The sequence below is a fragment of the Rhipicephalus microplus genome, chromosome 5, assembly GCF_043290135.1.
Source record: "Rhipicephalus microplus isolate Deutch F79 chromosome 5, USDA_Rmic, whole genome shotgun sequence".
NCBI classification, from domain to species: domain Eukaryota; kingdom Metazoa; phylum Arthropoda; class Arachnida; order Ixodida; family Ixodidae; genus Rhipicephalus; species Rhipicephalus microplus.
The window spans coordinates 45,767,370-45,786,614 of record NC_134704.1 but is presented as its reverse complement, the minus strand read 5'-3'; the positions used below and the strand labels follow the sequence as shown (position 1 = coordinate 45,786,614).

Sequence of the window (19,245 nt, the reverse complement as noted above, 5' to 3'; positions counted from 1 at the left end):
AAGGAGACGTGTTTCGAATAGGTGACAACACCGTAGATATATATCCACGTTTGCGTCTCTGGTTTTAAACAAGAAACATGAGCACCTTGATATATTTCGTCTGGGATTCTGACTCCGATGCTAAGCCAATCATTTTTTTAGGCAGAAACGAAGAACCTTCGAGTCATAATAGGAATAGAATGTGCCGGTGGCGAATTACGCAATTAGATATCTAAGTTTTGTGGCGCACACCCGTTATACGATGACCCTGGTGATGGCATGACACGCCCACGTCAGGACGGCATGATACGCCGACAAGGTGAGACCCTAATGTGCTTCGCCCATAAATCGAAGAAGCTCTACGTAATACCATGGACGAAAAAGCTGTTGTGACCACAAGCTCAAATCTATGAGTATATCCGGGTTTGCCAGACTGCAAACACGCGAGTGTATCGACATGTCCATACTTAAAACAACCAACTATTGCGTAATCATGCCGTCTCGATTCTATCGACAAACGATATCGCTATATTATTTGAATATGTGCTTTTGGACGACCTGTTGCTCCTGAAAAAAAATTATAGTTCGTACGTAGCGGTGCATAAACGGCTATGAACGTGCTCCAAGCATATTGCGTCTTTTAAGCCTTCGCGAAGATGCGCTATTTCACAATCACATTGCATTCCCCCTCCCCTCCCCCCCCAAAAAAATGTCGGTTTTCACTGCTGCCACCCGCTATACCGACAAAAAAAGTTTCGTGGTAATAGTTACCAGCCATCGCGACAAACTCAAGCCTCACTGTGAACGCGGCACACGCCGAAGCGGATGAGGAAGCTATTGTAGCACTGGCCCTCACACATACTAAGGCGGCGTGCGTGTTTAGCGATTCGCACTTTATGCCAACGGGCGCATGTCGCAAGAGGTGTTCCACACGCTGTACCGACATCCCATGAATCCTAGAGAGGTCGACTTCGATAACCGAAGGCACCTGCTATGTATCCTGGTACACACCGAACTGAGCACCACCAACAAAGTGGCTCACCAGGTTGCTTGAGGACTCCCTCACCGAGCATCTTCAGAGCACGACGAGCCTCCTCGGGGTACTGCGAACGTCTGGGCATGGGGGAAGCCGTATGACCAGATTTCACGATTTTACCACACACTGTATACCAGCTACAAAGACGCATATACCCATCCCCTCACGCTAGGCTAAATAGGCTAAAAGGACGCAAGAGGTACAGACAATTACAAACACATTCATACAGAAAACAGGAACCCCTGACTTACGCACGCCATGTATCCTGACACACACTACGAACAGATGCACGTCATGTGGCGAGGTTACCAAGCTTAGTCACATGCTGTGGGAATGTCAGGGCCTAACAGACAATTCGAACAATGCAGGTTCATGCGTCTCATCACCAGCCTGTGCTCGCGCTTCATGACCGCACTGCTCAGTTCGAACCTGACAGCACAACTCTCCATGGGCGTACAGCGTGCCGAGAATGCTGCTTCTCGGGACTACATTCGTGGTGGGTGCCCAAGCCCACTAAAAGACGCCGGACTTGGAATCTTCTTGATTCGGCAATAAAGTTTATGTTCTTTTCTTGCAAACAAAAAAACATGCCCAACAAAATCTAGAAAACTACCCATGGTAGGCGAAACATCATTTAGCAGAATATCACGTGGGGCGTATTGGTGCATAGCTTTAAAAAGTGTTTGTAACGCAAGCTTCCCTCCTTTTATGTTTTCTCTTTCTTTCAACCATTCACCACCCTATACGTTAGCTTAATCGCTTCTGTTGTACGCCACGCAAGTTTCATCGGATATTGATTGAAGAAAGGTCTGGCATTCATGGAAACCATGGCCTCGGGATATCCAGAGATACCACCAGAGGCTGCGCCATATATGTGGGCGTGGTCCACCCGCGCTATTCCGGAGGGGTAGCCTCTGTGCTGTCCGAGGGAGAGGTGCCTTGACTGCCGGGAAAGATGGATGCTGCCACCCGCGCTGGGCCGATTGCTGCTGCACGGAAATGATGGTCGCCGCGTCGCTGTCTCGGGTGCCTGTGTGAACCCTGCCGTATACCATACTGCCATACTGAGTTAAACAAATTGTTGTTCTTTGTTCTGACTTGAAGTTTCCGTCATTCTTGCTTTAACTATGGACGGAATGCTGCAAGCCCTATACGACACATTCTATCCCGTCTTCTTCAATTTGCCATTTCTGTGTTCCGTTTCTCAGTTTGCGCTACAAATATTTCTCCAAGTTATGGTTCGTGGGATTCCCCTTGTTTGATGTATTCATTAAACGCTACACGCGCCTTATCGACCATGTGGGCAGCCCTATCTGTGAACAATGCCAAGTGTCAGACATTTCGACACCTCTTTTTCAACCTCTCTGTCTCTCTACATTTCACAAATTTAAGTGCTGACTTGTACACAGGGAGGTATTGGAGCGCAAAAGGGATGGCTGTATTTTGTTCGCAATGAGCTATGTACAGCGTCTGCACCATCCAGCACGGCTGTATAAGACTTTTCGAAGAATGTTGTGCCAGATTATGAATCCTAAGGAGAGCAGTGTGTAACGTTGATATGGAATGTATACCACGCGTCGCTCCTCGCTTTCATCATCCTTCTTCCCCATTCTGATTATATGTCTATGATAACCTACTCTCAAAATGTGTGAGGCCTGCAAGCATTTTTTTTCTTTCCCGCGTGCAGGATAATAGCAGCCACAAACTTTCTAGGTCAGACCGAATCTGTATACCTTCATTCATGCAATAAACTGTTTTTCCCTGGATGCAATTAAGAAATTTGAAGTGGTTTCGTCCAATGTAAATACAAAACGTAACTTTCAATATCCTTCTTAATTGGAGCCCGGGCTTTATGAGTTTAAAACCTTACTTTGCTCTTTTTGAATAATTTCCTGGGTTTGGCTTGTCAAATTCACGGTATGATTATGAGACCCACTGTAGTGCAAGCCTCCGGAAATTTCTCAGAAACAATCTGGTGTTCTTTGACGTGCGTTGACATCACAGAGTACACGGTGCTCGAGCATTTTGCTTTCATCTTTATGCTGTAGTCGCAGCCGGAATAGAGCCGGCGACTACCACGGGTAAAAAAACTGCGAGGGCGCTTGAGATTCGCCTGCAAGTGCCGAATGCGACAGCGCGATTCAGCCCAGTAAGCATCGTCTTCTCAATTGTTAGCCTAGCCTCTGTTCTCCGTTTACGTCTTTACCATGTCACAGCTGAAGGAACGTCCGAGCAGAAATATTGACTGTTTAAGCTATCTAAGAATGCCTACTTGAAATACAGTTGTAAATGCCTCACTACGTCTTAATTCTTCCTTTTGCAAATCAATAAAATACATACTACACGTTCATAAGGCAACGCTAACCTACTCAGCCACTCACTTAACTGACTTTTTTGCTGCTGAATGTGTGAAAACACGTCCATAGACTTCTTGTAATGGGAGTGCCTTTAAAACTCCCTCTTGTTGCACAATTCACGTCTTTTGACACCCGGTGTGACTATGTGCTTCTTCAACGCAACATTAAATGAATACTCGTACCACTACTACCACTACATACCATTAGTGTAGTTACTACTGAAAACATTTTAAAGCAGTGGTATGGCTCTGTGGTAGAACACCTGATTTGCACGCATCAAAGCCTCGATTTGATTCTCACTTAAACCTAAGATGTTTATAATGCATTTTATTTTCATACTTCTATTTTTTTGGCCACGGACAAGATTACCAGTTTTAGATCGCTATGACGACGTCGACACCGGAATTTCTGTAAAATGAGCTCTTCAACGCTATCGCGTTAATAGCCGAGAACTGTAATCACCATACCACCATGGCATACTTTTATTTACCTTACCCTTAGGCCAAACTGCATTTCTTTATTTTTCAGAGAGTTTCATGACATCTTATCTTCATCTTCAGCTTCATCATATCGGTTGTAACATGATGGGGTTAGATGATAACTGAACAAGTAGAAAGCGAAGCGGAAGGTTCTGTAAATGGGGCCTTTGTTTCGGTTCAAGCCCTGCAGTGACTCAACAGTGGCATTCTTACGTCCGCTCACGCCAGGAGTAAGGATTTGCATACTGCGCATTGCGAGGCGGCACCCACCCGCGTTAACAAAGGTCAGAACGCGTCACAACAAAAAAAAACATTAAATAAAAGGGGCTACAGCCACGGAAGGGACGACTCCCACGCAAGTCTGCGTATTGCGCTACGGAGACGCATTGCATTTTACCCGAATGCGAATGAGAAAACCACGCACTGCCCCTTGCGACACACTCAGTGATGCAACCGCAGAATACGTGTCAGGTCGTCAGTTCCTTTGAATCGCTTAAAATTTAGAATAGCGGGAGATACTGCAATTTCGAATAAAAATTACTTATTGGGGACTTCCATTATGCTTATTTGAGCATTCGACTGAGGCCGGTCGTTCATTGCTATCGCTGTTCTTGAAAGCATACCGTGGGTATACGCTCCAACACACGCTTTTTGATGGCTGTTAGCCACCGTAGGAACTGTATCGCCTTCGTTTTTATTTTTTTCTATTTCACAAGGTGACCAATGTAAAGCCATAGCGCCCAACAGAGTCACGTGTTCAATGGCATAAAACATTTTCTGCGTCGAACAAGATCTTCGCGCTTTCCGAAAATTTGAACCGTCCGTGCTGATAGCAGTATGCCTTCGATACGCTGTAGATGAAAAAAGTAAAACAAAATTATTTCAGTTTCTCCGCAAACAAGACAGAGCTGTGCTGCCACCGCTGAGTAAGTCGTGAACCTACGAGTCATTAGGAAGTTATAGTAGCAACTCGAATAGTGGCGTATCCAGGTGAGTCGTCTAAGGGGCTTCATTCTGAACCCCCCGAAATTTCCCGATTTTTAACGTGTATATATTAGTACACGCGCGCGCATACCCACGCACGGACATACATAAAATAGCGTCAATACCTCTCCTCTGTATATACACACAGACACACACACACACACACACACACACACACACACACACACACACACACACACACACACACACACACACACACACACACAGTGCCCAGCAAAATTTCTTTCTACGCCCCTTATAGCCATGCGTGATGGGATATATATAAATCTTATAAATACGTGCTTGTGTGAAAGCAATGCCATTGAAGTAGCCTTGCTGAAAGTGAAGCCATTGCGGCCGTCAACCGTCGTGCAGTTTCCAGACAGCAAAGCTGCCTCGCAATTAATACGACGCGGATTGCATCTCAACGAGTGCATTCGCAGTATGAGTTGTTACACTTAAACGGACATGCACCATCGTCCTCCAGTTGACAGCCCGGAGTATTCGAGGATTCATTAGCGAAGCTTCGGAAGGTTGATCAGTCACGGCGCTAGAGATAAGGATAGCAAATGCTCGTTAGGATAGAAAAGAAGGTGATTCAGCTGGCTTTCATAGATTCGTCGTTACCTGAACGATACAGTTTCCAACATTTCTTACCAGAGAAAGCATGGTTCTGCGATCGTTCAGCTACTATGGATGACAGTTATAGTACGTGAATTTGTCTAGTATTTGTTCTTGTGGCTTCGAATGCACCTGCGAGTTACATTATATTGTGTTTTGGCTTTGTTTTGTACAAGAATTCCTCGCATGAACCTCGCAAACTGAGTTGAATTGGTATCAAGGGCCGAGGTGGTGAGGCGTAATGCTGAACTCCATTTTTACGGCAAAGCCACTGCAAGTCGATGGAGACGTAAAAATGAAGCTTAAGGTGATTCCATGTACTACGCAGCACTTTCATGCTGGCGAAGTGTCGTGCTCAGTATCTCCCACTGGAACGATAGCAAGATTTTCCTTATTATGAAAGCTATCACCCGAGACCGGCGCAACTAAGGGATTTCGAAAAAGTGAATACACTTTTTTCCATATCGCATTCCTATCGAGTCAATTTAGAACCCAGCGTGGGAGTGGATGAGCTAACTGCATCGTGCATTGCCCGTATATTACTAAGCTATTGGTGACGTTCAGCAGAATTTCTCAGACTTCCTGTATTTTAAATAGAGCGCGAAGTGTTGATAAATGTGAACTTAGAATCAAATTGATCCACACACAAGGACGCGACGACTTATTCTTAAACCTCCGTGGGGGCTACGAACGTTGGGAAAGTGTTCTGACGCTGCGGAAGTTCCGTAAGGGGCAAGGTTACAGGCCAAGATGTTCATTCCGGTCAAATGAATTGAACATCGTAATCCTGAGCGTCCTGGATATTTAGCTCTCCCCCGCGTCGAGTGGCTATCCCTCGCATACTTAATTCAACAACGACACGGGAGGGACAGTTAGAGAGCAGCCAAAAAAGCTACGACGAAATATGTTTAATAAATATTTTAAAGGTCGACCCTCATCGGTTTGAACCTTATCGGTTCGACCCTTATCGCTCCTAAGACAGGCTGGCCACACTCGTTGTGCCGTTCCGGACCGAGGCAAGCGTGCCAGTAACTTTAAAGATTAAACCCGAAAGCTGTCATGGCGCGGATGAAAATATTTGCCTCGTTAAATAGAGGAAAGAACGCAGCGTAAGCCGTACGGTAGGCAGGCTAAGCCGTGACCGAGTGGATCGGATCGCCGATAATGTAAATATTATTACGCTTCCTCCCCCTGCTAGCTCTCTCGGGGTTGCATCCTTGACCATGCTGCGACATGATGGGTTACCCGCCCCTGGCTGCTCAGCGAAGCAGAAGACTCCGATCTGGTTAGCATTCCGGGGTCCATCCGTGGTTCCCTTTCCGCTGCCGTCGCCGCGTCGCGTTTGAAAATCGAGTTGAGCCCCGTGTGATCGCGTGGGAAAAAAAGAATGCCAAAAAGGATAGGCACGTGGAGGTTGTTTTGTAGGGGGTAGGAGGGGGGGGGGACCGATTGCGTCGCTGAACGGTCAATGATGGAGCGGCCCTCGGCCATAGCCTTGTCGGCTACTCGCCAGCAATACGTCGAAGGCAGCCGCCGGCTGTTGCGACGGCCGGCCCAAGAAGAAACGCGTATATAGTAAATGGTGTGTCGCTTCTTCTTCGCTCGCCGCCGAAAGGAGGAGGAGGGATGAGTTGCAGCAGCAAGCGGAGAAAGGGCTTTTTTTCTCGGAGAAAGCTGCAGCGGGCGAGGAAGGAAGCGAGAGTGGTTGCGGTAAAGCGTTGAGGGGGGATGGAGGGGGGGGGGGGACGCCTAAGGTTAGCGGCTCTCTGCACGCGGTCGTGTAACGTTTACGCTGCTTCTAAGGCCGGCGATGCAGGTGCTGCGCAATGTAGGACAGCGGAAGCTGATTGGCGGTGGAAAGGGCAACCGCTGGACCGGCTGAGGGTGCTATAAGAGCGGAGATGAGCCAGTGCTGGGAGAACCATCCGCGACTCGCGTCTCCCATCAAGCAGTAGTGCTACCGCAACAGTGTCTGCCCGGACTTCCACCGACTAACTGCCATCACCATGCAAAAGGTGAGTGTGGCGGACCACTGCTGTACACGCGGGTGCCTCAGACACGTCTTCGTGGATTTTTTTTTCTCCCCGCACCATACTCGCTCTTCGCTGCAATTCCCACTTTTTTTCGGCGTGACCGCGTGGCCGGATACCTTCGGAGCCAGGGTCCACCCGTACCTCCTCTCCCATGCAATTGGCTGACGTGTTTCGATTGTCATGAACCCAGCACAATCGGTGCTATCCTTTAATTACGCCTCTCTTTGTCACGCCGTTCGTTTGAGGTTGAACCGGCGGGTTAATTGCCGCTGACCTCCCGCACCTAGCTTGACCTCCGCTCTTTAGCGACTCATTTCGAACGTTTTGCTCCAAACGTTAATAATTACAGCCGCATCACTCAGGCTTCTGTGATTGTTCGTGCGTGTGGGCGCCGGCTCACCACCAAACTTTTGCCAGGGATTGGCTGAAGTGTTGCAGTTCACCTTAGCACGTCTTTTGTGATCTCATACTGTCGAGTTTACCTAACTGTCTAGCTATCTAAGACGCAAAGCGTAAACCTGTGCCAGTTAATTGCAGATATGTTGCTTTTTTTTTCAGGGGGGGGGGGGGGGTTCGTTCGAAGGCTTGTCGCTTGCTAACATTTGTAACCACCTCTACTCTGCATTTCATGAACACTTCTCTATTACAAAAATTGCTAACGCACCCTTTGAACACATTTTACGGCTACACTTGCTTTTTTCGATACTGTGTACGTCTTTTACTACCACATATTTCTAATGCAAAATCGCGCCCTCGAAATCAGGTACTTACTTGAGCCACTTTCTTAGGTGAGCATATGGTGCACTACTATTTCTGCAAGTATTTTAAAATATAAAGAAATGTCGAGGCAAAGTCAGGTGTTCTCCGAAGAATTGATATATTGTATTGTATCAGACTGTAGAAAACAACGCTCCTGCAACAGTGAAATGACCTCTTCAACCGTGAGAGGATACTTTGTAAGCGAGAAAAAGTCATACAGAAATGGGTGGCGAGGAGGGGTCGCTACGGCTTTGAAGTCACCGCATCAATCAATTGTCAGTTTAGACTGGGATCTGAGTGCACACTTTTTGGTAACAAAAAGGGTCTCTATTTATTTAAAGTAGCCAGAGAACTATGCTACGCCAGCTTACGGCTTACTGCGGCACCTAAAGAGCACGAACTAAAAAACAATGTTCTGAAATACATGGCGTCACATCGACGTATCAGCTTCAAATGATACCTGAACAGTAGCAGGCATTCGTATTAGTACCGCAGTGCGCCATCGCCATGGAAAGGCGTGCATATGGCACACATTAATCATCATGAATAGGCACGCATATGCGCTGTGCTGCCAAACTGGATGCCCGCGCATGTCGATAGGGATGAATGGAGGGCACGCAATGCACCATTGCAAATGTTTGCCACTGTTCTGGTTTCATTTGACGTCGATAGTATTCGTACGAAGGCCCCGCGAAACCTGTATAAAAATTTTTCTACCATCATTTTTCTCAAAAATAGCAACCCCCTACACCACACCCACACAAAAAAAACTTGGATAGGATGTCTACTTAGTATCTATGTAGCTATGGTTTGTCAGTGCTCGCCCTTATTGTTCCCTTAGCGTTTTAAAATCATTTTCACTTGAAACTTCATTATGTGTCCACTTCTAATAATTCTGCACTTTTTGTCATTTCAGTTCGTTATCCTCCTGGCCTGCATCTGCGTTGCCGTAAGTTTCCTTTGAATTGAACCCACAACACGGACAAATAAAAAAGCGACACATTCTAGTGAACATGGTGACGAAAGAACTTTATAAAATTAAAAGGCCGCTGGAGCCCATGAGCGTAACAGTGTAAAGTATGCGGCTGCGTAGTTTCAGAAACATAAGTTAAAGGCACTACAATTATATTCACTGCCAAAGTTGAATACTACTCTTCGATGCTCGAAATCGACAGCACGTACGCTGCCTCCACTGATTGAAAAAAACGAATGAGATGATTTAGAAGCTGATGAAGTTACGACTGGGCGTAGAAGTGTGGCGGTTTGGGCTAGTTGGTATGACATAAGGGTAGCAATAGTGCGAGAACAGAACGACGACGAAGAACAACCATTCGTATTCTTGTCCTTCTTGTCCCTTTGTCATCGTTCTGTTCTCGTACTATAACTATCGCTACGACGGGACGTTACACGTTCATGTTCATATCTATGAAACTTTCCTACTTTGAGCACCAATTTCGAAACTTTATAGCATTTAGCAAGGACTTTGCTCAGCACTCGATAAATCGTGTACTTCGCTCTCAGAAACTGGAGCCCTCAGAAAAATGTGGTAATTGAAAGCCATGAAGGACCATTTTCTGTTTCCCGTTTGATTCACTACCAGTTGCTCTCTAACCTTCAATATTTCTTTAACGCCAAAGTGAATAATATTTACTAGAGTTTGCTGCAGTGTACAAAGAGGAGCCTATACTTTGACAGATGTGTAATCAGAATATTTAAGAGTCGGAGTCAAAGACGTGTGGGAAAAAAAAGCCACGGTAAACGATAAAGTGTTCAGCGGGTAAGAAGTGGTACACAATGATATATTCTAAAGCTTCACGATAGCAACTGACACGGTTCGATTTCGCAGACATTATAACCAGAGAAACCTATAGCGCGTCGCCGGAGCGTCATCTTAAAGAACGAATCTCGGCAGCTTCCTGAGCTGTTTTGCGTAGCCTAGAGTTCGCGAGCTCAAAGCGAGTCATGAGGAACAAAGACGGTAAATCGCAAGGCTTACGTCAACAGCAAATACTGCCGGCTGTACGCTGTTCATTTGTAACGTTCTCGGGTATACCGTATCGCTCAGCGCAGGCGCATTAATATGGAACAGCTTGAATATGCAGCAGTCACGAAACTGGCCACTGCATCGATGACGGCATCATACAGCAGCTTTTGTTGGTTATGCGAGGTAAAACGGCGTAGACTCATGTAAGCAGTCGTGTCTTAAGAGACTGAAGGAGGGAGCTTCTAGCAACGCAGTGGTATTTGTTACAATGTAATTAAACCGTGATTCGCTGAGCAAACTTGAATTATGCATCGTCTTTCGCACTAAATTATTTCGCACTGAAAAGGCATGGTTGTATTCATCAAAGCGCTTGAACGAGAATGTATGTTTAACATGTATTTCTGAAGCGCGAGCAAGACTCTTTGAAACATTACAATCAACGTGCTTGCACAAGACTAACGTCTTCGTGAACGACATTATATAGACCCTTGGAATTCCATAGAGGTTTCCCCTATGCAACAGAAAATGATGATTATCAACTATGCATCTACGTAGAAATGCGAGCGCTGAACTGAAAAGCACTCGTTTCTATTCTTCAAAAAGGTACTTTTTAAAATTCTTCCTCGTCTTTCTCACACCATTAGCACTGCCGAAAAGAACACTCGCCAATGCAACGGAACATTTCTACTGGTGGGACATTGCAATTCTCATTCCTCTAGCGCTTCAGTGAAACCGTGGTATAACGATTTCGCATAATCAGTTATAAGAAATTTATTCAAAAATAATATTGGCAATAATAGGTTATTGCGACTATATCTTTATAATAAAATTTAAGAAAACCACTTTTGTGTCGTATGTGACTTCGTGATTGCGAGGTTGTATCACATCCTCTATCTCTCCTCCAAAAGAAAAAAAAAAGATGAATCACCGACACAGTTGAACGCCTACGCGTAGCGAAGCGTATACCGCGGGAGGTCTTCGTCGGTAAACTTTCTTCCTTCAAAACGCAGGCCGCACAGCGGGGCTTCGCGCCGGTGGAGAACTACCCTCCCATCCCGTACTCCTTCAACTACGCCAACCAAGACGCCGAGGGCTCGCACACGCACGAAGAGAGCGGCGACGGCAACGGACGGGTCCAGGGCCGCTACACCCTGTCGCTGGCCGACGGCCGCACGCGTACCGTCACCTACACGGCCGACGAGAACGGCTACCGCGCCGAGATCGTCACCAACGAGCAGGGAACCGAGTCCAAGAACCCCGCTGACGTCGTCATCCAGTCGAGCGCCCTGCCAGGACCCGAGGCCGCCATCGCCAACGAGCCCAACCGCCTGAGGGGTTAGGCCGCCTACAGCGAGCTTCCCTTCTTGACCGCATCCACTTCCTGTGCATGATTTCACGTGTAACGGTTACGGAAAAGAGTGTCCCGACGCTCGTGTCGTGGCTCGCAAGTGGCGTGCCCAGCCGGTGTTTGTAAATTTTTCTTCCTCCTTCCCTGTCGACACCTCCTCCGGCTGTGTTAATTGTTGTTGCGGTGCTTTGTTCGTGTGCTGTTTGTTGTGTTCTTTTTTTTGCTGTGCATCGTCGTGCAAGTGTTTGTCCCGTCCCTGTTGGTCCGAATGTTGCCCTACTGCATCCCCCCTCCCCCCAGTTTGTAAGAGTAGACAAAACCGCCTCGTTGAGATTAAAAGTTACCGCTGCCTGAAGTGACAGACAGGGTAATCGCGCTCTGTGACGGGCGCGTCGCTTTCCGTGCATTCTTTTTTTACTTTGCGTTTGCTATGGAAGCTGGTAGCTGCAGCCGCTGGACTACGGCTTCTCGTCTGCGGGGAGCGTATTAAACTCTCTTAAGCGAGATATCGTGTAGCATCCCTCCTTTCGTTCCTATATAGTGCAGAAGCTTTCCCATCAACTCGCGCGGTTGGCGCACTCGACGCTACAGCTAACGAGTGTTTGGTCCCGAATCGCCGAGTCACCTCGTCATCGACACCCACTAAGCCGCCTCGCACCAAGCTATGCGCTCCCGCTACGGAAAAACAACGGCTGTTCGGTGTTGTGAACTTTGGTTGTATTTTCTGTTTGGTTTTGTTGTTTTGATGCGTGCTTAATAAAAAAAGACGTCATCCGTATACACAAGTCTGATGGCTTCCTCATCGAAAAATTGAGCGGTCGTTCATCACATATTGCCTGTCGTGCGAGGGAACCTTAAACCTTGCTGTGTATAGGTGTGGGCTGAAATGAAACCCCGGGCGAGAGATTCAAGCAGGTACTGACTTTTCACAGAGTAAGGACAAGCCGGGTTACTGCAACTCCGTCTAATAATCTCGCATCAATAAAAGCAGCAGCGTATAAGAGAAAAAAAATTAAAGCAGCTTTGTACTACTCGGGCCAAGCCTAAAGCAAGTGCAGTGCTGGGCAGTCTTCCTCGTTTCTCTTCTGTTCTTTCTTTCTCTCCTTCTCTCTCTCTCTTCTTTTCACTTTTGCAATTCATTTCTGTATTTTTTTATATTACTGTTTATTTCCTCCTCTCATAATTCTTTTCTTCCCTTTCTTGTTTTTTTATATTTCTTCTTACTTTTCTCTTTTTTCACTCCTTTCTATTTCTCTTTTGCTCTCAATTTTTTTTTCAATTTTTAAACACGGCTTTTTCTGTGTTACGTGAAGCTACGACGGCACACGTTAACGGCATATGACTACAAACTACGGCTGACTTTTAAAGTGTGCCGCGCTGATTAGAAATATATATAAATACGAAACTAACGCGACCGTCCATACGACACAACGTATGCATCGATGGCAGGCAATTTCCATTTTCGCACGCCATTTTACAACGACTTCTTTATTTCTTCTACTCGCAGTTCTGCGCACCTCACACGTCATCTCAGCGAAGCGATGCTAATACTTTTAATTCACCGTCGTCATGAGAGAAATATTGCACTCTGGACGACAACGCGCGAACACGAGCAGAGGGGAAATTATGCTCCTCACTGAAAACACTGTCGGTAATTCTCCGCAACTAGTGGATCGATTACGAACGGACTTACTGCGTTAATGTGCAAACAGTTTCGGAGCGACAGTTTCTTTGCGTTGTCGTCACGAAGTTATTTTCTTTAACGCTTGAAACGCTTTTTTTTTTCGTCGTGTTATTCGGCTCAGTATCACATCCCGTTTGTCAGCCGTTGTACAGATAGATACACGGTCTAAAATCTGCAGACTGGATCAGTGCGTTACCTGCACACGCTCGCCTATGATTTTTGTTTCGCTGTTGATTTCCGTCCGTTTCCTCAATTGTTTCCCAGTGTACCATATGATAAAAAAAAAGTCGCACCTTCTCCACAAAGCGAATGATGAGTGGGCGAAGCTAAATCCCAAGTTCTATGATGTCTTTAATGAAGTGGCCGAGTAGTACAAAAGTAAGACAAATAAATGAACACACACACACACACACACACACACACACACACACACACACACACACACACACACACACACACACACACACACACCACGTAGGGTCTTGAAAGCATATGCGCACTACGTACGCTCTGTGACGCACCTGCTCATCGACTATAAGGAAGACGGCGAGCCTTGACGACAATGGTCGGATATTTTGCGACCCTGTAGTGCTTCGCTTCTAAAACCAAATAGTTAAATAGTGTTACTAGACGCTGTCTGCAATAACGTGCAACGCCATTAGGAGCACGTTCATTTACTGAGCTACCACGCCACACCTAGTGCGTGGTAATTTACGCGGAGTTTTGAACGCCGTGCTGATTCTGGGATCGCTGTAGTGTACGTACGTCTGTCCAAGGCATTTCTTGTGGGCTGCATCTCATTGGACAAAGCCGGCAGTGTGAGCATTAAAATGAATTTTTTCTTCACAAAACGTTTGCAATACCGTTTTTTTTAATGTTTGATGCGTGAGTTTGTATCTCAAACATCATATGTACAGGCTTCGGAATATAGCTGACGTCGTAAGTTCATCGCTGTATAGCTCATTTGAGTACGTTTATTTTCGGGGATCTTCTCATATTCGGTACCAATGTAGTATCCCCAGATAAATATTCAAACCACTATAACTAGGTGAAGCTAACCGTGCACAAGGGCAAGGGATAACGTTGACACGAAGTAAATTCGTATGCAAGTTTACTTTGTGTCAATATAATCCGCTTCGCTCATGTATGGGAAAAATAACAAAAGTGTGTATACACTTCCAGCGCGTTACTCTATATGGAGGAATAATCGAGAAAGAGCTGTGGCGGAGGGGCACATAGTGAAAAGTGTTTCAGCTCCACTATCATGGAATCTGGTAAGGGCCAAAGTATGCAGTGTGTGTCTGGGTTGCCCACTACAAAATCCTTACTCTTGACAGTTTTACTCACCACCGCTTTACCAGCACACCCTCACTTTGCAAATGTGCTTCAAGAAAGAGTGTTTCAAGCAGCGGACTTGACCGTGGAGATAAACATTTGTGTCTCCAATTTTTGATAAACTTGGGCACCTTCGTAAATATAATCGGCTATTGCAACATCACGGCTAAACCAAGCATAATGTTTCAGGCGGTAACGACGAACATATAATTCAAAATATACATAGTATCGACCGGTGGCGATTGGGGGGATTTACCCCTTTTGGTTGCGCACAACCGTGTATGGTGCACTATGACGACGACATACACGGTACGACGTGCACGGTATGCACGGTACGACATGCACGGTACCAGACCATGAAAAAGATATGACACGCTGACAAGCCGAGACCCTCAGGTTCTTCGTTCCTAAAAAAAATGACGTTATACTTGTTCAAGACTAAAACCTGCGAACTAAGGTAGTCCTTTATCAGAGCTATAGTACGCTTCAGACATTTCTTAGCACCGCTGCAAGTTGGTGCTATGTCTATACTTTTTGTAGCACGCAAACTAGCGAGCATTTCCTTGCCGACGAGCACAGAAGCAACTTGTATTCACTTGCGGCCCAACGAAATATAATCGCAATTAAGTGCCTTCCCGATGCGTCCGCGATAGGAAGGTGGCCAATAGGAAATTGCCGGGGGATGCTTTTCCTCGAGTAGCAGATACATGCATCCAGCGGGAAATCGGTGGCGTGTGATAAAGTCCGAGTTGATAAGACTGCATCGACTAGAATGTGTTCATCGGTTGAAACGATAACAAAAAGCTATGCGCATACGTCATGGTGGTCGGAACGGGCCCCAGTAACGGGCCCCAGTAACGAGCCCCAGTAAACGCTGGCCTTTCTTGGCAGCTCTTGCGAATTCTCGGGGACATACAAACGAACTAACTCATGGTTTAAAGAAAAACATGAATTCTATAGAGGTTCGAAACTAATTTTGTTGTGATATAGTCATTAGTGTAGTGGTTAATCCTCCTACTACTACTACTAATAATAATAATTATAAGAATTGGCATCCCAATGCCACGATGTGGTTGTAAGGCATGCCATAATTGAAGGCTCAGGAAAGTTTAACCATCCAATGTTCTTCGCATATTGACAGTGGAGTGTACACGGGTCGCTAACATTTCTTCCTCCAACACAACGTGACAACCGCGGTTGAGGTCGAACCTACGACTTTTGGGTCAACAGCAAAGCACGGTAACCACTGTACTCTCGAGGTGGACAATAGTATTGAAGTTTGTTTTCTTCCATAAGCACTTGCGATTGAACGACCGACTCCGACTGTCCAGATATTAAAACCAGATAAGTGTTTACAGTTAACCTTTATGCTTTTCCTCTTACCCTATCTCTCTCCTCTCTCTCTCTCTCTCTGTGAACAAGGAACTCTTTCCAGTTGGTATCTCAAACATAAAATGTACTGGCTTCAGAACACATCTCCGAGTATTGCTCATTTTAAGCCAAGATAGAAACACCCCAAAAATTAAAAAAAAAATCACGATCAACAAGTGACTAGTATCGAACATCCCTGCAGCGTATTACTCGCCACGAAAACGTCGTTAGACGGATCTTCACATCACTTATTTTTACAAACACGGTCAGCGTGACACTACGTAGACCATGTAATACGCCCATGTACATCATGCGCATGTGCTAGTATAATCTGAGGTGAAACATACGTGGACAGTGACATTCACCGGAGCGATACATCCAGACCGAACAAATGTGCTCGCGTCTGTGCGTGCGCGTGTGTGTATGCATCACTTCATTTGTCTAGAAAGTGATTGTCTACGCCCATTTCACCTCGACTTAACTTAACATGCGTACTTTTTGATACTAATCCACTAGTAATTTGTGTTTAAAGCGAAATCAATGTTATAGCCGGGCTGCTCAGAACGCTCCGTCATGCGGAGAAGCCAACTTAAACAATTACTTTTTTTTTCAAGGAGAGTACACTTTCTTAGTCGATTATTCTCAGCCACTGTCTGCATTCGTCCACTTCGTGGAGATATAGTGTCCTAGGTGAACTCTTCAGCAATAACAGCCTTAATAGGTCACAGTAGTTTTGTTGAACGCCCTTCGGTAAGCATGAAGCGCTGATTAACTATGACCCGCCTTTTTGCTCCTAATGCCCAATCGCCCCTTTACTGAACGTGTTCTGCCTGCTGGACGCTTTCCTTGTGCTAACCTCCATGTTTTTTTTTGTTTTTTTCTGTCTCTCTCTGCTGAGGTGGGAAGAGGGCACAAGCATTGTGCTTCGCCCCATAACTCCTCTAATTGTGGATAAGCCAACTCTGGCGAACACTTCAAGCTACCATATTCTTCGTGCTTTGCCAGAAGTACTAAAAGGTTTAACGGTGCTCTTAGGAGGTGCATTTTGCTTTTTCGCTCCCTATGTAAATATACGCTACTTCCAATTCCTTTTGGTCACTGCCATGAATGTCATGTCAAAGCAAGCTGCAGCAACCAAGAGACCCGGCTGCCACTCACATAAGCTACAGTGAGTTTGCAAAGCATGCTAAAGGGGAGTCGGCGTTTCTTTTTCTGGGCCGTATATGTAAGAGTAAAAAAAAAAAGATTGCCCGCAGCTTCCCTCGGGGGAACACTGAGGAGGATGCGGAAATTGGTTAACGGGTGTTAAATTGCGACTTACTTGGGTCGATGGCTAAATTGGTTAACGTGGTTGTGAAATGGGGTGTTAAATGAGTGAACACGTACGGCACGTATGCGAAAGGGCGGTGTTTTATTTATTGCGACGAACTTTGAGGACGATGGCTTAGGGACGTCGATCATTCTGTTTGTGGATTCGTTGGCATTCATTTCACGGCGACTTCGGACGTCGACGCGCCGTACACACCAACGGACGAGCGGCAACTGAGCGAGCGAGCGCCGACCTTGAGTATATATACAGCGCGACGGCGCATGCACTGTCAGCTGTTGAATGTTCTCGAAGGAGAAGCGCGCGCGCGGCACAGATGGCGACGGCGCGACGGCGCATGCGCTGTCAGCTGTTAAATGTTCTCGAAGGAGAAGCGCGCGCGGCACAGATGGTGGGCGACGGCGCGACGGCGCATGCGCGCGCGTCAGCTGTCGAATGTTCGAGAAGCGGTGCGGACGGCGCCGACGGCGCACTACAAGGCGCGAGTATAAGATGCTTCCGCATCTAAAACAAAACTGCAACTCGAGTGATAACGGCAGACCAGAGCATATAAGTTCATCCCCCTTTTGAACAAACGACATCATGTTGCGCGGGAAAACACAGAGGATATGGAATTCCATCACACTTTATGCGAACCCTCGGAAGAACGGGTGGTGTAAGTGACAATTTACCACGTCCTGGTCGTCCATCGATAATATCGCAGCGGAAGATGAATACCTGAAGAAGAATATTTTCGAAAGTGACGTCAGTCTTGATTGAAATAACAAGCGAGACTTCCGGATGGCGTGGCAAGTTATCTACTACAACGAGATAGTAACGATTGTAAATGAAACCAAAGATAATTCCCTACTTTATCCCACTTGAATCTGACAGGGGCTTCAAATGAAAGGGCCAGAATTTCGCGGGGCAAAGAAAGTGAATTTAACCGACTCTTTCACCTGATGTGCCAGCTGTTTGCTAAGGCCTGGCTATCAAACCGGCTACTTTCGACTGTGTTCGGCTCCTTGTAATTCCTGGATACCAATCGTTTACCCTTAATACTTCATATGGTAGGTATTGAGTAGTGATAAGCCCGGTAGCGTTTGAGAACAAATCTCATCCTTGCTTATCATTGCTCCATCTTGCTAGTATGGAGTTATGTGACAAGGAAAGCGTTTTCTGGTTCGGCCTCAACATAACACTCGCGGATTTTTGCACACACGGCATATGCTTCCAAAAAGACTTGTTTTTGGCCTAGTTGGTGCGTACTTGGTGCAGAAGACTGAGGCGCAAAAAACATAACGTGAAGCAGGAAGAGCAGGAGAGCGCTGTTCTGTCTTCTCTCCTGCTCTTCCTGCTTCACGTTATGTTTATTGCGTCTCAGTCTTCTGCACCAGGCATATGCTTCATGCACAGTGCTCAACTCGCATGCCTATAACGACGGAGTGTCGAGCGCAAAACAGCAAGGGCGACATCTGCAGTCGCAAATATGCCACATCTGAGCATGCGCGGCGCCAGTGATGTGCCTGCCTCGCAATACTGATCTGTTTGTAGCCACGGATGCAACAACCGCCTTGGCCGTCGAAAACGCTCTGAACTATTCAGCGAAAAAAAAAACAAGGAAAAAGGCGAAGTAAAACCGTTGTCGCTGTGATATAATATCACGAAGCGAGAATATTTCTTTGTTTTATTTCAGTTTTGTAATGTTGATAGCGCTTCGATGGCCAAAGCAGCTATCGCGGCCGCGAAGATAAAGGGTGGAAACTGCAGGGCAGGCACATCATTGGCGCCGCGCATGCTCAGATGTGGCGTATTTGCAACTACATATGTCACCCCTGTTGTCCCGCACGCTACGCTACATGCCAGTTCAGCACAGCCCATCTATCGCACGCTGGGAAAATATGCTGCAATTTACAAGGCCCCAAATGCATTAAGCTATTCTCGCGTTCTTCAATTCGTGGACGTGTCC

At 46.3% G+C, this 19,245-nt stretch overlaps 2 protein-coding genes across 5 annotated transcripts in view; one reads left to right on the top strand and one right to left on the bottom strand.

The window, feature by feature from the left end:
• The window catches only part of LOC142817763 (uncharacterized), a 379,761-nt gene that overhangs the window by 357,182 nt on the left and 3,334 nt on the right, over window positions 1–19,245 (bottom strand). The window lies entirely within an intron of this gene.
• Window positions 7,334–12,365, top strand: LOC119174627 (cuticle protein 10.9). Its single transcript, XM_037425616.2, has 3 exons — window positions 7,334–7,471; window positions 9,165–9,197; window positions 11,243–12,365. The coding sequence occupies exons 1-3, from the start codon at window positions 7,463–7,465 to the stop codon at window positions 11,570–11,572; spliced, it is 372 nt and encodes a 123-aa protein (XP_037281513.1). The 5' UTR covers window positions 7,334–7,462; the 3' UTR covers window positions 11,573–12,365.